Source organism: Notamacropus eugenii, chromosome 1, assembly GCF_028372415.1.
Source record: "Notamacropus eugenii isolate mMacEug1 chromosome 1, mMacEug1.pri_v2, whole genome shotgun sequence".
Taxonomy (NCBI): domain Eukaryota; kingdom Metazoa; phylum Chordata; class Mammalia; order Diprotodontia; family Macropodidae; genus Notamacropus; species Notamacropus eugenii.
In genome coordinates this window covers 305,233,914-305,254,803 of record NC_092872.1, presented here as the reverse complement: position 1 = coordinate 305,254,803, position 20,890 = coordinate 305,233,914, and the positions used below count along the sequence as shown (strand labels likewise).

General features: G+C 34.0%; 1 protein-coding gene across 3 annotated transcripts in view; it reads right to left on the bottom strand.

Annotated features, from left to right (window-relative positions):
- The window catches only part of HIF1A (hypoxia inducible factor 1 subunit alpha), a 50,530-nt gene that overhangs the window by 13,799 nt on the left and 15,841 nt on the right, over positions 1 to 20,890 (bottom strand). For all 3 annotated transcript variants that reach the window (XM_072629401.1, XM_072629400.1, XM_072629399.1), the window contains exons 2-8: positions 13,266 to 13,456; positions 11,466 to 11,611; positions 11,286 to 11,370; positions 8,157 to 8,269; positions 5,776 to 5,978; positions 1,681 to 1,787; positions 620 to 767 (exon numbers count right to left, since the gene is read on the bottom strand). In XM_072629401.1, the coding sequence (XP_072485502.1) occupies positions 620 to 767; positions 1,681 to 1,787; positions 5,776 to 5,978; positions 8,157 to 8,269; positions 11,286 to 11,370; positions 11,466 to 11,611; positions 13,266 to 13,456 (993 nt within the window). The remainder of the gene's footprint in view (positions 1 to 619; positions 768 to 1,680; positions 1,788 to 5,775; positions 5,979 to 8,156; positions 8,270 to 11,285; positions 11,371 to 11,465; positions 11,612 to 13,265; positions 13,457 to 20,890) is intronic.

The window sequence follows — 20,890 nt, the reverse complement described above, 5'->3', positions numbered from 1 at the left end:
AGGGAATTACGAGATAAGAGACTGGAGAGGTCAATAGAAAGTTCAAGGCTGGATAAGAAGATTTGAGAATCAGAAACACAGAGATGATAATTGGAGCTAATGAGATCACCATATGAAATACTATAGAGGAAAAAGGAAGAGGACTCAGGACAAAAATAAAAGTAAGGTTATGAGGAAGGATGAACAATCCATATTTGGCTTGAGCTAGACAAAAAAGCTCAACAGTTAAAAATGTCATCTACATAAGAGTATTATGTGAAATTTAACTGGGAAAATTCATAGGACAGAGACTATTTTGCTTTTCTTTATACCCTGAGCAGTTTCTTGCATATGGACTCAATACACATTTGTAATGAAATGAAATGGGTAGAATTATGCATCATCTTCACAGAAACTTGGAGGACATGGCACGCTATTCAAATACTGTTATGTCAAGAGAAAGGTAGGGAATTAGAATAGAGGTTTGTGAAATAAATTCATATAATACTTATAACCCCAAATTATTTTTGTTTGTTGCTCTTCTACAAGAAAAAGCAAACAGTTTCATAATAGAAATGACTTTATAGAAAGTACTACATTTAGTTCCCCTAAACCAAATGAATTTATGCACCAAACTTACCTTACAACATAATTTACACACACTATACATTGTGGTTGGGAGTTTTTAGTATTGTAAATCACAGTTGCTTGAGTTTCAACCCAGACATATCCACCCCGTTTGGCAAGCATTCTATATTGTCCTGTAGTGACTTGTCCTTTAGTAAACACTAGGAATGAAAAAGTAAATTTATGCAAAGTTTATTTTCCAAAAGTGAAAACATGGCTATCAAGGAAAAGGGGAGAAATTTTACTTTCCTCTTAGTTTCATTTTAATGTCTTCCCTTAAGAGGCAATTTCACTTCAAATTTCAATTATAGGGAGAAAAATAAAACATGCTCACTTAAAAATCATAGAACTCCTTTCCCCTCCCACAATCAAATCAATCCCTATATGCCATCACACCCCAACTTTCAACTCAAAATTATAAGAAGCAATAATAACTGCATTCCCTCAATGACTAATGTAGAAGATGACTAATGTAGAAGATGAGGGTGGGAGAGATCAAAGGGGGTAGGGGTGTGTGTATCCTATAGAGGATGATGCTAAAGAGAACTGGCATAAATATCACCTCACCATATAACAAACAGTAAGGGTTGTACTTCCTACACTACTGGGTATCTCCCTAACCACAGATTTGAATCTTTGGAGTTAAGTGCAAGGCTGTTTACTATGACACCCATATCCCCTACCGTCAGTCACCCCATTAACTCTTTTATTCTCTACCATAAAATACCAACTTGTCTGAATGTTAAGAACTATGTGGCCCTGCAATGATAGTGTGGAATTATGCATAAATGAATGCTGCATCCCACTTGTGAGTGATTTCATTACCAAAAGTACATTATGCCCATTACCAACACTAGTCTTGGGTCTAAAGATTAGTAACTTCATTAGGATTCATTGAGCACAATCATGCTTTATTGCAGTTTACCTTTGAAACGAAATAAATTTTGTTTCTTTTTGGTTTACAGTGAAACTGGTGTTTGTTTCCTAAGTCCAATCCATAAATGTTTTACCACCTAATAAGTTTCCAGTAAGAAAAATATTTAGAAGATTCTTTAGTTGTTCAATCTTACTTACTATCATGATGAGTTTTGGTCAGATGATCTGAGTCTAAAGCATGGTAGTATTCATAAATTGAGCGACCTAAAAGTTCCTCTGGTTCATATCCCATTAGCTCTGTAATTCTTTTAGATAAAACACAAGAAAAAAACATATGAAAATCTAAAGATAAAATAACATTTCCAAATAATGATTTGTATAAAATCCCAAATTCAAGATAGTCAAAACAGCAACCTTAATTATTCTTTCTCCCCTCCCTCCAACTCACCAAAGTATGTTCAGAACTAGAGATACTCTGGAACAAATGATAAATTAAGCTTTTCCTGTTTGCTTCAGTAAATATTTAACTACAAATATTCTATACAATTTGTGAGCAAGATAACTAAGTTCAATTTGAAAGCTGTCACTTATGTTATAGGTTTGAATACAGGCCACACTTACCCCTCCCCCCCAATCTGATTAGTATAAACTCTGAACATCATTTATAATTGCTTTCTTAATACCACAAAGAAAGCTTAAGCTTCAACTCTATCCAGAAACAGTACCAGAAGCTTACCCAATAGCCTGTATGCACATGAGAGGTGCCTACACAAAGTAAGAGAGCCCCCTTAGAAGTTCTTAATGGGATGTTACTGCACTGCCAAGTCTCTCACCCTTTCCCTCCTTCCCCACCCCCCAACCCATGAATTACTGGGACTAGAAAACATCACTGGGGTTTATAGTAGGACATGGTGATCACTAAGAGTCCCGCAAAAATTTGTACCTTTGTTCTCACTTGAATATTGTAAACTTCTGGATTACTATTCAAATGCTACAGAAAGGGTTTTATGGGGTCTAACATTACAGAGTAAAAACAGGTGGGGAAAGGAGGCAAGGAAGATATCTCCCACAGAGAAGGTGGGGTTTCAAAGCTTTAAGTGGCTATCCTAAAAGGGAATGGGTAGGACAAAAGTGTCAAACACACAGCACACTGCCCAAAAAGCTCCCAAGTGATGCCTGAACCAGATTAAAATATAATTGGGAAATATTTAACAAATAAAAATGCAGGAAGAAAAAGATAACCTCATATTTTAAAACTAAATCAACACATGATCATTATGAACGGTGGCCCCCATTTTGATTTCAGTTTTACACCACTGGGGTAGGAGGCACAAAGGCAATAAGGAAGGACAAGTTAATTTGGTCACACAAAAAAGCTCATTTGTTTGGCATATTAACTTTCCCCCTAAATTTCCCTTTAATTGACTATAATGCTGTATATTTTTACATGGCAAAAATGTTTTTAAAACGAAGTAATTTTTTTAGTATAATATCACATAAGTTTTTGTTGTATTTTCAAAGCTCATTTTAGGAGTACAACCTCTATTTGGATCAAGGTAGTAATAACTATCTATTTTTGTTGTTCAGTCATGTCTAACTCTTTGTGATCCCACTTGGGGTTTTCTTGGCAAAGATATTGCAGTAGTTTGCCATTTCCTTCTCCAGCTCATTTTACAGAACAGGAACTGAAGCCAACAGGGTTAAGTGACTTGCCCAGGGTCACATAGCTCTGAGGACAGATTTGAACTCAGGAAGATGAATCTTCCTGACTCTAGACCTGGTACTCTAACTACTTCGCCACCTATCTGCCCCTAATTATCTATAGTATCCTTTAATCATTTTACATAATTCTAACTACTACAGAAACAAGATTTAGGTCAGTAAAATCACAGACTTCCTAATTAATTTCTTTTGAATTTTTGGAATGCTTAGCGAGATACTGGGTAAATGCTTGGTTCACAAATATGAGTTTAATTAACTTGCAATTTAACATAAATTCACATAAAAAGAAAAGAATCAGACTCTTCCTGCAAACAGTTCATGTCATGGAATGACAGTTGTCACTCAACATGATTATCAATGCAAATTAAAATCTCATGATCAATATACAGTGTACAACTAGGTTCTTTGCAGGTCAGAACTGTGAGCCAAGGTCACCTAGAGTAACATTTAATACAAAATTCCAATAATCACCTCCATTTTTCATAAAAGCAAAGAAATCAAAGTAAAAGATAATACACAAGATATTTAAATTTAGCTTGGAAAAATAATTTGAACTTACATTTGAATGATAATATCTAACATTTTTATTGCTATTTAAGGTTTAGAAAACATTTTATATATATCTCATTTGATCTGCTCAATTCTGAATGAGGTTTATATAATGATTTAAAAATCTACTTGAAATAAAATAAGCTTGTATATTGTGCATCATACTTTATTATGATGCTCTTAAATTTTCCCCATCCTATTAACCTGCAATGTGCTTCATGCTAAGAATAAACAACTAATATTCTACTGTCTGTCAGCGTCAGGTTAAATATTTAGATTTAAACTTCTGAGTTTTCAATGGAATTTCCAAGCGAGATGGATATAAAGAAAGCCAAAATAAAGCACAGATTAGCCACCAAGCTAAATAACTGAACAGAGTATGTTTACAGGAAAGAATTCCAAAAGTAAATAATGCAGAATACTGTTAGTATTGTCAGACTAGAAATTGAAAGCTGTGATAGTTTGCTATGGTATAATAAAAGTACGTTAGTCTTTAAAAAAGGAAATGTTCTATAAATAACTACTCTATAACCACCAGATGGCACTGTTACATACGAAATGAATATCAGGAAAAGCAGAGCATATACTTATTTCCAAATATTTTATCAATCTAACAGATACTACAAATAAAATTAAAAATGCTCCAGAGATGTACTTATTTTTAACACCTTCCTTCTTTTGGTGGTTTCTGCTAAATATTTAATGCATTTTTTTCTATAAAATTTTCACAAAGATCTCAGTACAAACTTTTAATTAGTTCATCTGTCACTAATTTCTATGCATTGCCATCTCAACGCAGGCAATGTAACTCATGGGGCAGTATATTCAAATAATAAATGAAATTTCAAGAGTTTACAGATATTTTCAAATTTTATAGAATTTTGTGACTATATAAAATATCTGTTAGCACAATTAAGTCCTATATTTTATGATATACGTACTGCTGAAAAGTAAATTGAATCTTTATTAAATATTTTGTATGAACTAAGGGGCTAGGAATTGAAAGGAGCTATGTGATTTTTAAAAATCGCCTCTCAAATTTATTTTGGAATTAAAATGTCCATATTAGGTTCTTTTAAAGGGGGAATTTTTACAGTATCCCAAAGATTGCTGGCCTGTAGTTATAATTTCTGGTAAATTGGAATTTACTGAAGAAAGGGGAACAGGGAACTTTTCCCTAAGAATTTTTAGGAGTACTTTCTTTGTAGTCTAAAGCAAACAAGGTAGAATGGTCCTGTGTCCCAACATGAACTACTCTGACTTAGCTCAGAATGAAATGTTTATTAAGTTTAATACTAAGGTGACATAGCCTCTTCCTTTCTTCCCATAACAAACATCCTGTGCTTTTTAAGACCCTAACAGCCTTAAAAATGGGAGTTGGAGGTAGAAGGTTGAGTACCATAGTAATATAATGGAAAAAGAAAACACAGCTATAAAATTTCAATTTAGACCTAAGCCAACCTTACCACTAAAAAAAACTATACGAATTGAATATCTCTAAACTAGAAAAACAGAATTGAAATTTCTCAAGAGCCAAAGCTGCCCTTTCCTTTTTTTGATCCTGCTACACATCTACTTCTGGGCTTCTCAATTTCAGAAATAAGTAGGGATTAATGGTAAGCCAGAATCCTCTCCCTTCATCCCACCCATTCAATAGTACAACAAAAGGGTAGGCAAGTAGTTTAGGGCCAATGTGATGGATATTCCTCTTAGTGTACAAATTTAACAACTGGCAAGACTGTTAAAGCATCATATAGAAGTTAGTGGATTGAAGCCTATGATTTATTGCTTACTAACTGGCAGAGTGGTCCAGAGGAAAAAGGGCTGGGATTTTGATTCAGAGAACCTATGTCTGACTTGACTTTGCTACTTAGATAAAACACTTTACCTCTTTGACCTCAGTTTCTTCATCTGTAAAATATGAAGGGTGGGTTAACTTTTGAAGTCTATTTCTAAATCTATGATTTTATGAATAATCAGCAATCTTTTGGAATAATTTTTAAGTTTCAGAACTTAACTTACCTTTCATCACAATATGAAAATTTCATATCCAGGCTGTGGCGACTCAGAAAAGTTTTGCTATCCAAAGGAACTTCAATATTTGATGGATGAGGAATGGGTTCACAAATCAATACCAAACAGGTCATAGGTGGTTTCTTATACCCACACTGAGACTGGTTATTGCAGGTATCATACACACGAATGTGACCTGTACAATGAAGTACCTAGGTGGATATATGGAAACGTGTCAGTTATCATCAATTCTATGTAAAAGCTAAAAAATGATAAATAATGCAGAAAAAAGAGCTCAGAGATGTATGGCTTAGGTATAATTGTGTGTGAACCTTTTAATCCATTCCCCTTAACAAATGGCTCATCCTTTCTACCTGCTATGGTACCCCTACATATTACATTAATTTCCTGTGGCCTCCTCTTGGTCAAAACGGGGTAAAAGAAAAACATGCACTGTTTGAAAGTATTCCTTGTTCTAATCACATACTTCTAGTATTTTACCTACAGGCAGAAGAAAGTATCAATTAAGCATTTTTTTTCCTAAATTAAATCATTTTTTTTCCCAATAGTAATCAAGTCCTTTTTAAGTTCCAAGCATTCTACATGGTGCTACAGCTATAAAGACAAAAATAAAATAGTCCTCACTCTTCAGGAGCTCAGATTTCCTATCTGGGTTAACAATATGTATACATGTAATATAATTTTGGCAAATGAGGGATGGAGAAGACACTAATATATGACTGCAATCACGAAAGGCCTCCAGTAGGAAGTGGCACCTGAGCTAACTTTTTAAAGCAATGAAAAAGTTTATTTTTGGTATGAAGAACAGCCTGGATAAATGCAGAGTCAGGACACAGAATTTTGCATATGTGGAACAATAAGTGGAATCAATCTGTGAAAGAGAATAACATGTATGAAGTCTAGAAAGCTAGGCTGTAGTTAGTTTTTTTTTGTCATTTATCCCAGAGGCAACTGAGAGCCTCTGGAGCATCTTGAGTAGGGGTGTAATAGATCAGACTTGTGTTTTAGGAACAGCACTTGGGAAACTATGGAGGATGGATCAGAGAAGGAAGAGACTTGAGGAAGGGAGATGAGCAGTGATGTCAGTTGATATTTTTTTCAGTATTTTTTTGTCAATTCTATCTTCACATTATCTCTCTAGTAGCTGTTCTTCATATTCCACTCTCATCACAATCATCTGGTTTTAGCACCCATCACTTCTCACTTCAATTGTTATACAGCTTCTTAACTGATCTTCCTTCCTCTATTGTCTAGCTTCTCTAATTCATCTTTCATACTGCTGCTTAGTCATCTTCCAAATGTACTGCTTTCGTAACATACTCATAGGTAAATTCGAAAACCACCGGCAGCTTCTTATCCACTATCAAGTAAAATATCCAGTCTAATCTGGCTCCAAATCATCTTTCCAGTCCTGTTTTTGTATTTAATGTATGAAATTCAACCAAATGCAACTAACTTAATTGTTTCTCAGTTACTGCTTGCCCTTTCTCACATGTTACCCCTTGCCTAGAATGGGCTTTTTCTTTGTTCCCCATCTCTGCTTGATGAAATTCTTCCCTTCCTTCAAGGTCCAATTCAGATACCTACATGAAGGCTTCCCTGACAACTTAGCTGGAAGTGAATCCTTAAATTTCTCACAGCATTTTGTCTGGAACTTTCCTTTGTACTCATCACATTCTGCCTTAAAAAATGATAAAAAAAAAAATAGTTTCTTTTAATACATATCTCACTCCCTTGCTAATAATCTATAATTTCATTTGTCTTCTCAGTGCCTTGAACATACTGGATGATGGATAAATTTGTATTTTAATGATCTGGCACATATTACTGAAGGAGACTTAGGAGACAATGCCTCCTTGAAGATTTTTAATACATAATCAGGATAGCTTAAGACTACTGTTATTCAAAGTGGGTAACAAGAACAAAAATGGGATAAAACCATTATGTTCCACAAACTATAGCTGTTTTGGGGAAGAAAAAAGAGCTAAGTTCAACCAACTCTAACCTCTTCCCAGTGCTGCCACTGCCCTCCAGGGTTACACTGAGGGAAGTTAAAATTCTCTCTAACATCTAATGCATACAAAGTGAAGCACAGGAGGCCAAAGTTCAAAGGGGAAAAAATGTAAACATTTGTTCAGATTAGGGATTTCTGTGTATAAGTAATATTCAATTTTACCTGCAAGATAACTTTTAAAAAGAATATGGCTTTTAATCTAAATTAGGAATAAATCTAATACATATTCAGTCAAAAAAGAGTTATTTTCTATACCAGTTCTACAATGGTACCTACTAGAACACATCAACCAAGCTGCTTTCAGAACCTACTATTATGTCAAAAGCCAATCATATGCAAAAACCATGCTCACTACCTTCCATGTGGCCGACTTTATGTTCATGGTTCGTCCTCGACTAGTTAGGGTACACTTCATTCTCAGGAAAAAGCTGCGTTCTGTGTTTTGTTCTTTGCCTTTTTTCACAGGACCTAATATGAAACAAGAGAATGTCATTTTTAAGTAAAAAATACAAATAGATTTCCTATGACTTTTTTGGCCCTTCCTTGTTATTTTATTGGTATAACATTACCTCACATTACCATATAATTACTTTTTTTATCTAATGTTAACTTGTTATACTAATATGCTCAAAGGACACACAATAAGTTATATTTCCACAATTAGTATTACTGGCTTGAGTATTACAGTGAGGAATCCAAATTGTGGTTCAAGCTTACCCACTTACTCAAGCCAGTAATGCTAATAATAATATTGAGGAAATATAACAAAATCACAATAGGAGGCATGGAATAAATGCATACATTAGAAGAGTAAGCTTTCTTTTCTCTTGTGAAATTTATTCATTTAAGGAAATTTCATTAGTTTTGAGGAAAGCCTTCAGTTTATTTATGATTAGAGATGGGATTTTTGTAACTTTCTTTTTAATAACTAAGAACACATATGACTTTTCCTTATTTCTCTGTTAAGTAAAAGGAAATAGCAAGCATTAACATTTTACTAATCAGAAGATAAGACAAGGTCTCTCCCAAGTTATGTGCTAAACTTTGTAGCAAGGTATGAACTAAGTCCACCCACTCCCAATCCAATGTTACTGGGCTACAAATGTAGACAATGTATCCAGATGAGCTCCTACACAAGTTATCAACTTGCTTTCCTCCTAAGTCATATGACAATAGGGAGGCCAGAGAATGTCTTGGTCTCAATCAAATATTTGAGTATAACTGAAGCAAAGGTAGGTTACACAGCTAAAATGAGCCTAACTATCCAAAATTGGGGTTTAGAACCACAATCACCTGAACTTTCACAATATACTTTTCACGACTGAAAATCACTTTCAACTTTGATATAAAATGGAAACAGAATGATTTTTGGATACTGGAGAGAGAAAGCACCAATGAATGCTGTGGTTTTCCTGGATGTACTATTCAGGATGTTTGGTTTCTCTACTCAATAAATTAGGTTGATAACATGTATGTATGGCATTTTTACAACAATCAATTTTGCATATTCATACCATAAAAATATTTCATGAACTGAAGAGAAAATATTAGTTATGAACCACACTTTATTACTCAGTTACACTCAGGATAACATTCCTGAAAACAGTCAGTTTTTCATTTTTTATGAACATACCACATATAGATGGTACATAAAAAACCCTCCCAAAACAAAAATATTCCAAAACAAGTAGCTGTTTCTATTAAAAGAGAATAAGCTATATTTTAGACCAAACAATTTCATTTTGCACAAGTTTGGGATCAGTAAACTTTGCACTTAGGAGTAATTTATGAATATCTATACATATATAGAGAAAATTATTGGTTCTGAAACCTGTATTATTTTTAATAAGCAAATCAAAATTGATTTAAAGAAATACATTTACATAGTTACCAAACAGAAATTAGATACACTGAAATTCTTCCATTTTTTTTGTCTAGCTTTTTTTCAGGAATCATAATGAAAATGCTTCACAAACGCAAAAACAAAAGGAATAGGAATAACATGATACCATTAATTCTAACTTTCTCAATAAGTATAATCTTTTGAAGGAGAATATTAAAATCTGGGCTGTTTTTCCTATTGGAATGGATATGAAAGCTCAGTTTCCTTCCTGTAAATTCAGGTTCATGGCAAATATTAATAAAAATTGTGTTTAAAAATAGCTTAATTTTTACTATTTGTAAGTGAAGTTAGGTTCTAGGCTTCTATTTCAGGAAGAAACCAATTTAAATAAACTTGAATCCCTAACTCAAGGTAGGTTCAATTAAGTTTATAAAATTAATCAACATATCAGAAGGAGACAACAAAATTATATTAATATTGGTACTTATAAAACTGGCTACTCAAAAAAATTTTCCCTCTCAAATTAAGGTTCTACACAAATATAATTTCTTATTTTTATTACATATGTCCAGTTCTCCTAATAGGCCTACTATATAACTCATCTATATGGAACTCAGATAATTTTACTTACCTAAAACATAGTCAAGAAACAAGAAAAAAATTCATGTACTTTGCCCAGAGAAGAGCTTTTCTCTTTTCTTTCTAAGCCCTCAAAACTAAATGGGGTGGAGAGAAGATGCTTCAGGACAGTATACTAACAGCACCAAGTAACTGGAAAATCTGATGGAAAACTTAGGAAAAGCAGGCATAAGAACTCAAAAAGTACTGTAGAGTAGATTTATTATGGAGGTAAAACAGCCCTTCAAACCTTCAAACCTTAATGAGGCTTTCTAAGACATCAGGATTAAGAGTAAAATAATTTATGTTCATTTAATGACACTGACCATGCCCATGGAAGGTGACGACTAAGTTCTGTTGTTCCAAGACCAATCTAAGCAAGTATGGAGGGGGTCATCAACCAGTTTGGCTACAGAATAATCAATTTTTCAGTCATGACAACTCTTGAACTAAATTATAGCAGGGTTGTGATCTGCATTAATGAAGGTAGTTCCTACTCATAACCACATTACTGATCATTGAAGAACTGAAGTAACATATTCATATAATAACTTAAGTTCTATATTAACACTGCATACTGTTTAATAAAGTAGAGAACTATATATTTAATAAAGATTTTTACTCTAAATTGTTTTCTAAAGCTTGGGTGCTTAAAGCAATAAGCCATTACCTAACTGAAAATCTTTGACAATCCAAATAACATTTTGTCCAAGGAGACAGCTACAATTTTATTGTATTTTCTTGGATGTGAGATAATTTGTTATCTATTTTTTCAATTTAAACAGTCTCAAATGAAAATATTGTAGTACATGTAAGTACATTTACTTTACTAAAATATCCATTTGTTTTAATTTTCTGAATAATCATTTTTAAAGCAAATCTTTCAACTGTAAGAATTAAATTGAAGTATCACAGTAAACAGTTAAAATGTGCTTAATATGTTAGAACTGGTGATAATCCCTGTTTATACAGGGATCATGAAAATTATCCATCACATTAAATCAAACAATTTTTTCTTCTTACCATTCCTATGTATAAGCATTTCTCTCAGTTCCTCATGGTCACATGGATGTGTAAAATCAAATACACTGTGTCCAGTTAGTTCAAACTGTAAATAAACATAAGGGGAGAAAATTAAGTTCTATTTCTGAAAATCAGGACATAATGATGACAGAACATCTTTCATTACTGTAATATTTTTACCTGAGTTAATCCCATACATTTGTTCACATTTTCAGACATATAAATCATATCACCATCCTCTGTGAGAACCATAACAAAACCATCTAGGGCTTTCAAATAAAAGCAATTTAGCTGTGCTTCCATTTCAGCTTCAGCTTCCAGATCACCTATAAAAAAGATTTTTAAATAAAATACTTGAGTTTTACTTGAACTACACAATGTATTAAATTTGATACTGCTTTTCGCTCTCTTGGTACTCAATAGCTATTATTTTCAGACATCAAAGGCTTAAAAATGTTTTCTTTTTAGATGTCCAAAATAAAAAAGAAAAGTTAAATCATTGGGAAATGTTTAGCAAAAGATAAAAAATAATATAATACAACATAGACAATGCTATTCTGTAAGTCAGTACAAAATCACAGAGATCTGTACCAGTGTTCTGTGGTATGATATATACCATATCAATCATATGTACAGATAAGGGGCCCTAATTAATGCAAATAATGAATCCTGTGAAGAGGTTGCATGTATTTGACTTGGTACTATATGAAGTAACTGGATGAAAAATGGTTATAGGTTCCAGCCCAATAGAAATATGCAGTGTGAATTTGTATAATGTGGCCAGCTCATGGGATACATTATTTGCACTGATTGGGACCCAACAGTACACAAATTTTCTTCTACTGTATAGTCCTCTCTCGTTTTATAGATTCTACACCATCTGAGAAAAAATTTCAAATATGAGGATCAACAACAAACATCCAGATAGACAGATATAGATATACACACATATACATGTAAACTGAGTGCATATGGTACATTTCTTCAAGAATATCTGGAATAAAACTATACAACCCTTTCCATATAAAGTAAGGAGTTCCTGCTTGGTATGTAGCTGTGGAGATGTAGCATCTATAAGCATGTAAGTGTCCTAAAAGTCTTAATGAAGTTTTAAGTTTAAGCAAGAACTCTTTATAAGCTTTAATAGCTTAAACATGCAATAAGATTTTCAGAGAACCCTGTCTTTTTGGTCAGGTTACTGGTAGAGTAACTAAAAAGATTCCTCTTCTAACGTATAATAGCTATCTAAGAAAGCTTTTTAATTTTTTTGTTGATTTTAATATGACTAGATGGTATAGAGACAAATATCATATTCATAAAATGATGTAAAAGTGATTGCAAAGTTCGACCTCAGATTACATGGACAAGACAGGTTAGCATATAGATATTTCTAAGCACTAATAGGAAAATATTCACTCCAAATATACCTATACCATGAAGAAACTGGGCATGCTTTGTGTATTAAATATAATTAAGAATTTTACAAATAAATTTTAACTGAATGGTATTAAATACATTTAGACTTTCTGTAGTGTTCAGTATTTCTAAGGTTTATTATCCCATTCAAGAAATGCTATTTTTTCTGTAACACCCATTCGAAGACAGAAGACAACCTTGGAAGCTGAGAAATCTAAAATAAGACCTGGCAGCTGCTCTTTATGAATGCTAATAGTAATGCAGGGAGTCAGGCCAATAAAGTCACTTTATCACTTAGAAAAACAACTTATCTCAAAAGTCCTTGTCCTAAGAGTGTGAAAAGTAGTGCAAAATAAGTTAAAGAACTGAAAATGTTGCTAAGGCTAAAAAAAAACCAAAACAATTTCAATGAAAGAAAAAAGATGAATTTCAAATGAAAAAGTTAGCTAGAAGAAACAAAATCTTACTAAAATAGTACAGCTTTAAAGTTCTGACCAGTACACAGAATGTGGTACTTTTTCTAGCCTTCACTCACATTAAACCATAGTAGGATTACTTACTTACCAGCATCTAGAAGTTTTCTCATTCTCAAATAACTGATGGTAAGCCTCATGACAGAAGCCTTATCAAGATGTGAGCTCACATTATGAGGAAGAGGCAACTGGTGAGCAAGTTCATAGAAAACTTCAGATTCCTTACTTCTTCGACATCTGGCTGCATCTCGAGACTTCTCCTTTCGTCGTTCAGAGCTAATCCTACAAAACATTTGCTCATTTAGATTCTTATAAATAAATATGCTTTAAAATAAACAGTATACCTTTGTCATTTAAATAACACCAATCTCACATTCTTCTACTTAATATAAAAGAGAGGCAGCTTGGCACAGTGAATTGAAAAACTGGACATGCAATCTGATGAGGGGGGTTCAAGTCCTGTTTCTGACACACAATGGCTATTTGGTTATGGACAAGTGACAGCCTCTAAGTACCCACCTCTAGGTAATTAAGACTATGAACTGAAGAACTGTTGTTCATATTCATTGATAGAGGTAGTTTGCTCTCTGGGAGTTCCATAAAATCACAGGTCTGGACAGAAAAAAAAATACATAGATTCCAAGGGAGTGAAGTCTTACCAATCCTAGAGATTGCAAGAGGTAATCATTTCCTAGCCATGGCACCTAATAAGTACAGGTAGACAGGCCAGCTAGGAATGTGTGGAATTTCTATAAGAAACCCAACATTAAACGATACTAACCCTGCAGAATGAAGAGGATGCTTCCTGTTTGGCATCTAAACCATAAAAGTGGAATGTCTTGACAAGGACAGTATGCTTTTGTTAAAAAATTTTTCTACCTGAGAAATGCTCTTCTTTCAGTTTTGCTTGTCTAATTTCATCCATTTTCCAAAATGCCATGTTCTCCGCAAAGCTTTCCCTGATGCCCAGCCTAGAATTATTTTATCTCTTCTTTGAAATTCACACATTGTACCCTTTCTGCTGCACCTGACATTCTATTTTGTTTTAGCTATTTGTATATTTGTATTGTCTTCCCTGTAAGATTCTAAAGTCCATGAAGGCAAGGGACAATGTTATCCATTACCAACATCCCCAGCTTCCTGTCATCTACAAATTTGTTGAGTAACTTCCTTTTTATGGTTTCATCTGAGTTGTTGATAAAAATGTGCAGCAGAATCAACCAAAGATGCAATCCTGCAACACTCTTCTTCATTTACAGTACCCGGATTTTGAGCTAGTCCAACCCTTCATTTTACAGATGAGAAAATCAAGGTCTAAAGAAGTGAAATGACTTGCCCAAGGTGGTAGTAAATTCTGATTCAAAATCCTTTCCATTGCATCAAATTGACTCCCAGTGAAGAGTGACTGACTCATTTTGAGCCCTTACTTGTTGTACTTTAGAACTAGCCAACGCAGCAGTTAAGTGGGTTAGTACTGTTTGATGTATCTTCATTTTATCATAAGGACATCTTATAAACACTTTGATAGTGTCTTGCTTGTATTGTCCTGTTCTACTAGTCCTATAACCCTATCAAAAAAAAGCTAATAGCATGAGTATTAACCAGTTAATGAATTATTATGAATTTTGTATGGTGGGCCATTGCTGAGGTAAATTCTTTTATTATCTCTCTCTTTCAGGGATTTTTAACCTGGGGTCTAGGTACCCTTTGGGAGTTGTGGATAGATTTCAGAGGAGTCTACAAATTTGGGGAAAAATACATTTTTATCTTCTTTAACTTTTGGTTTTCTTGTAATCTTATTTTCTGTATTTGTAATCTATATTTTCTGAATTTAAAAACATTATTCTGAGAAGGGGTCCATGACACAAAGAAAAAGTTAGGAACCCCTGGTCTCTTACCTATAGAATTTAACTATACTATTCCCTTAAGAGGCAGCTCTGATGTAGAAGCTAGAGTCCTAGTCTTGGAGTCAGGAAGAACCAAGCTTTAGCCTTGTTTCTGACATATGCTAACAGTATGACTTTGGGCCAGTCACTTTACCTCTCATTGTTCTCTAAGACTTTTTGTATTGTAGGGAATGTGTCAACTTGCATTTCTAGAAAGAGATTCCTTATCTGGGAGTTCCCTTCCTCAGTGAAATTTCAGTTCCAGTTCCTATCCCCTATTCCCTTAAAATTCATCATATAGTTTGGCTTGAGCGTGTATTTTATCTTGTTTATTAGATTCTCTTAATGGTTCTGCTTTCCACATACCCACCTATGCAACATACCCTTCCAGAGAAAAGTAATCTTTAATAAGTGCTCTCACTCCATCAGAAAAGGGGAGAGAAAGAATGATTTCTTTTGTTTTTCTGGCAAAACAAACACGTATTTCCATCAAAATGATTTTTTTTTAAATCTGAAACTTGTTATCAGAGGTATTCATAATGAATGTGGTGCACTGTTGGTTATTTGCTTTACTTTTAACCAATTAGGAGCCATCTTTCCCACTTCTAATTTGTCTTTAATAGGGAGGTTCTGTTTATTCAACAGCCCCATTGAACACCAAAAGTAAACTATCTTTTGTGTTTGGGGCTTTTGAAGGGCCTTGATCTAAAGGGATATTTAATGTAGTGAATTTCAGGCATTGTGGCAAGTTAACAGAAAAGAGCAGAGAGGCAGAAAATATTTTCTCTTAAATCATAGACTCTAGAAATCATCAATTCCAATCCATCATATTGCTGAGAAAACAAAGTACCTTGCTCAAGGATCACAAAGCTTAAATAAGTAGTAAAAGTTGGGATGTGAACCTAGGTTATCTAATGCCAAATCCAATGTTCCTTCCATTATCATACTACACAAGGAAACTGACTACAAGTAAAAGCAAAAATTCAAGGGCCTTCCTCTGGAATACACTGTTTATGCCACATATACAGGAAGTTATCACAACCTACCTCAGAATAATACATTGTACATACCAAGCTTTCCTTAAGGAGACTGTTGTTGTTATGTTCAACTGTGACCCCATTTGAGATTTTCTTGGCAAAAATACTGGAGATCTGCCATTCCTTCTCCAGCTCATTTTACAGATGAGGAAACTAAGGCAAACAGGGTTAAGTGACTTCCCCAGGGTCAAACAGCTAGTGTCTGAGGCCAGAATTGAACTCAGGAAGATGTGGTTTTTTTTCCCCTGATTCCAAGTCTAGTGCCCTATCCACTGCACCACCTACTTGCCCATCCTTAAGAAGATATACTAAAACAAAAAATTCAGTATCTGAATACTAAATAGGACACAGCTCTTTTCATTGTACCATGCTGCTTCATGCATTATAACTCAAACTCTAGGCTTTGGGGACTCTAAGGATGACCCTGGTCTCCTTTCACTTCAAGAGGATTGGTCCTTGGTAAGGAGGTGTTATCAGTTATGTCAGAATCACTGTGAGTCCAGAGCTGTGTAGGATTTAGCGTCCTAGAACAGCAAAGAAAAATGTGACCTTAGCAGCACAATGGTGCCACAATGGTGGCAGTTAAGAATTCCTGGAGGTCCACCAAACTATAGCTGCACAGAGGAAAAGTGTAGAAAGAAGTTTATGTGAAGACCTTGGAATTTTATTGGTCTACAAGCTTACTAAGTTCCCAATAATTGCATTAATATCCAGAGTAAATGATGTAAAGAGTGCTGATATATTCTGTGCCACTTAGACCATATTTAGAATAGTATTTTTGTCCAGTTTAGTACATTTGAAAAACACTGACATGACAAAGTGTACAGAAAAAAAGGTGACCAAAACAATATACAAGCATTTATTAAATGCGTATTTTGTACCATACACCATGCCATGTACAGAAAAGACCAAAGGAAACCCAAATAGTTCTGCTCTTGTGCTTACAATCTAGATGGGTGATGCAATGTGTAAATATAGGTATATTCATAATGGATACAAGATATTTTGGGGAGAAAGGAACTACTAGCAGTTGAGGAAATTAGGAAAAGCTTCATATGGAAAGTGACATTTGAGATGTAGGGATGAGGGTATAGGGGTGGAGGGTCTGAAAACTATGCCATAGAAAGATCTGTTGAAAAAAACTAGATATACTTAACCTGGAAAAGAAAAGACAAGGTAGAAAATGATAGGTTTTTTTTCCTTCTTTGAAAACTTGTACTTTAAACAGAAATTCAAAAAGTACATAAGAAGTCAAGAATCACCACTAAGTACAACTTACTGTTTTTTAAAATTTCAAATGCAACAAGGGAGTTCCAACACTGTTCTACCAGTATCCTCCTTCTGTACTTCCTTCTGTATATCTCCCGATTTTTTAAAAAAATTAAGTTAATGTAATTTTTTCCTCCTGTACAAAAGCACTTTATGAATGCTTTTCATTCTTTCATTTCTGTGTGTGTGTGTGTGTGTGTGTGCATGTGTGTGTGTATTCTATTCCCCAAATGAGAGGACCTCTTCAGTTTCCAATTCTTTGCTACAACAAAAAGTGCCACTGTGAATATTTTTATACATAGCCCTTTCCCCTTCTGATCTCTTTGGGGTATAAGTTTAGTAGCAGAATCATTCTGTTAATGGTATATACAGTTTAGTGACTGGTGGCTAAGGGTTTTGAAATAATGACTAGGGTTGGATACAGAGTTCTGTATACTGACAAACTAGGTGCTTGGTGGACATAAAAGAATGCTGGAAACCCACCAATTCTAGATCCTATATCTTAACAGGATCTGTGTTAACCCACAAAATAAAAAGACAAGAGGCTCAAATAGTCTACACTAATGACATGTTACAGAACAAAATAAAGTGAAGAATCTCCTTTCTTTCAAGGCGATATAAATTAGACTCTTTTATGGATACGATGCCTAGAACAAGTTGCTACTACTTTAACATACTTATATTATCTCAATCCAATCTGCCTCTAGATCTTGTGCAATCTTTCCATAACGTCATGGGTTAGTTGGGGGAAAAAATTCAATTGAACTCCTTCAAAGTGGAAAGGTAGAGTTTTCAAAGTTAAGCTTGACCTTATTTGCTGGTAAAATTCCAGAATGATAAACATTTAGAAAAAGCAGAGAGATTTTCTGACTAAATATGTAGAGCACAAGATCTCTATGTCTATACTCAAACACATTCTAACTTGATAAGAATTTCTCAGACCCTATGTTCTTTGCCTTTGAAAACTCAATATATCATCTTTTATACCATGACAGGGTACCAGAGTAGGACCTTTTTCATATGCACTTTGCACAGACTCTTCCCCAAAAACCCAATCCCTAGAAATGAATATTAAAATTTCAAGGCTGGCATAAGAGATTTTAAATTCTTATTTTACTACTTTGTTATAAAATAATTACACTAAATACAGTAGTAAATAAATAAGCCAACATGCAGAGCACTATTCTAGACATCTTAGGAAAGGAATACAAAACAATTTTTAAAAGTCTTCATTTTTGAAGAGCTAGCAAGTTTACTGAGGAAAAAGAATAGTATATGATAGAATTAAGGTTACAGCAATAAGCAAACTGTAACCAAATGGATTTATTAAAACAATTTGCCTACACGTAGTACAGTCAAACAGTTTCTGCCAAGAAACTGAGAGACCATTTTATCTGTGATAATACAAATACAAAAATAACTTTAACAAGTACAAGTATACTTAATTTTGTCCCATTACCTGAAAAGTTGTTTGTCAAACAAATTCTTTTAAATGTTCATAGAGGAGCTATTTAAGGGATCTTCTTTAGCAAATTCTTTTAGTAGAGCAAAGGACTTTCTGTAATGTGGTAACTCCATAATTTAAATTTGAATATTATTATAGCAGGCTTAAAGAAAGATAAGATAGCTTTATATTAATTCTTAAAGCAAATTCATGAGGTGGCCTGAGAGTCAGAATTTGTATTTGAGTTATAAAGGAACCAAATGGAGTTGATAACATTCTTCCCTCAGATAATTATAACAATCAAGAAAGAAACCTAGCTACCTGAATGAAGACTTGTTGGGCTGGAGCTTAGAAGGAGAGTACTAAAATAAAGGTCAAGCAAGAAAAGGCTCAGAGACTGTAAGCTGTGTAGAGTGATTTGGAACAGTATGCCTTAACCTGGCTTGTGTGAACTTGGTTTTAAAAAATAATTGATAAGTGCTTTAATATAATTGATTTCCTTAATCATATTTTTCTGGGAAGGAATACATGACACAAAAAAGTCTAAAAATTCCTGCCTTGGAATAATGGAAGCAGAGCTGTGAGATAAATGTGTAAGTTGGTCTGGTTAAAAAGCTCTGGAGAATTAAAGGTGTTAGCCTTAAGCATGGATAGGTTTGATGAATTTATGCCCTTAAGGATGGCAGAAAAGTAGTCAAAATGATAAGGTAAAGAACAAATATACACATGTATGTATATATGTGTATATGTTTGCATATATTTGTGTATAATTTGTATATCTATATTAATTTTTTCCTTCCCCATTCATATCTTGTATCTGAAAATATGAGCTTCATTTACTAGCTCCACTTTCTCTTCTTTCAAATGTACCTCAACCATTTCCAGTCTGCCTTCTAGCCTCACTCAACTGGAATTGATTTCTCCCAAGTTACCAATGATCTCTGAATTGTGAAATAGGATGGTCTTTCCTCAGTCCTCATCCTTTCTGACTATTCTGCTGCTTGTGATATTGTTGACTACCCCTCTACTTTAGGATATTCTCTTCTTTTTTTTTTCTGGTTTGCTTCCTACCTTTCTGAACATTTTATCTCTACTGTTTTTGGCTATTCATTATTTATAGCAACACTCCTTAATGGTGTATATACTTCAAGCTTCTATCCCATATCCTTTCTACTCTCTTGGTAACTTCCTCTGCTCCACTGAATTTAAAAACCTATTCTTTATACCAGTTATTCCCACATCAGAAGGGATTAGAGGAGCAGATATTAATTATTTTATAAGCAAAATGTTGTATTATTACAGAATTTAAGTCTGTTAGACCTAAGCTTATAAGACATATAGACATAGGGATCAGACCTGCATGTTGGCACCTTCTTATTAAGAAGACTAATTTCTACGTCTATTGATTTAAAAAACCACAAATCAATATCATCTAAGTTGCACTGCATTTTAATGATTTTGTTAAACACTTCCCAATTATATTTTAATCTTGTTTGGTCCCAGGTTTGACACCTCAGGCCTAGAACACTAAGTGCCTTGCCTGAGGGTCATATCTCAGTAAGAAATTGTATTTGAACTGAAGTTGTCTTCGTGACTCTGTAGTCAGCTCTTTATCCACACTTAATTAGCAACCCTTTAAATTAAGGATAATGATTTCCTCAAATTTCTAGGATGTGAATGATTTGCTAGATTCTATGAAAGATTTCCTACCTCAGACTCTTGGCAATATTCATATCTAACTGCTTACATCTGAATAAATTTACACTAACATCGACTCTCTCAAATTACATGTAATACATTAACAGCCTTAATTTTGCCAAATTCTTTGGAACTGTAAATGCACAATTATCTTGAACCCAAGACTTTATGAAGCAGTCCTAAGGATGATTTGGCCATATGATGTGAGATGACTAGTGTTGAGGACTGGTTATACATACATTAAAAAAAAAATCACCAAGCAACTAAGGGCTATAAACTTGGTCCATCCAGACTACTCAATATTATTAGCAACTGGTTACTATCCTATTATCACTCCCAGTGGACAGTCTTGCGTAGATAGTTTTCAATGCTACAATTCATG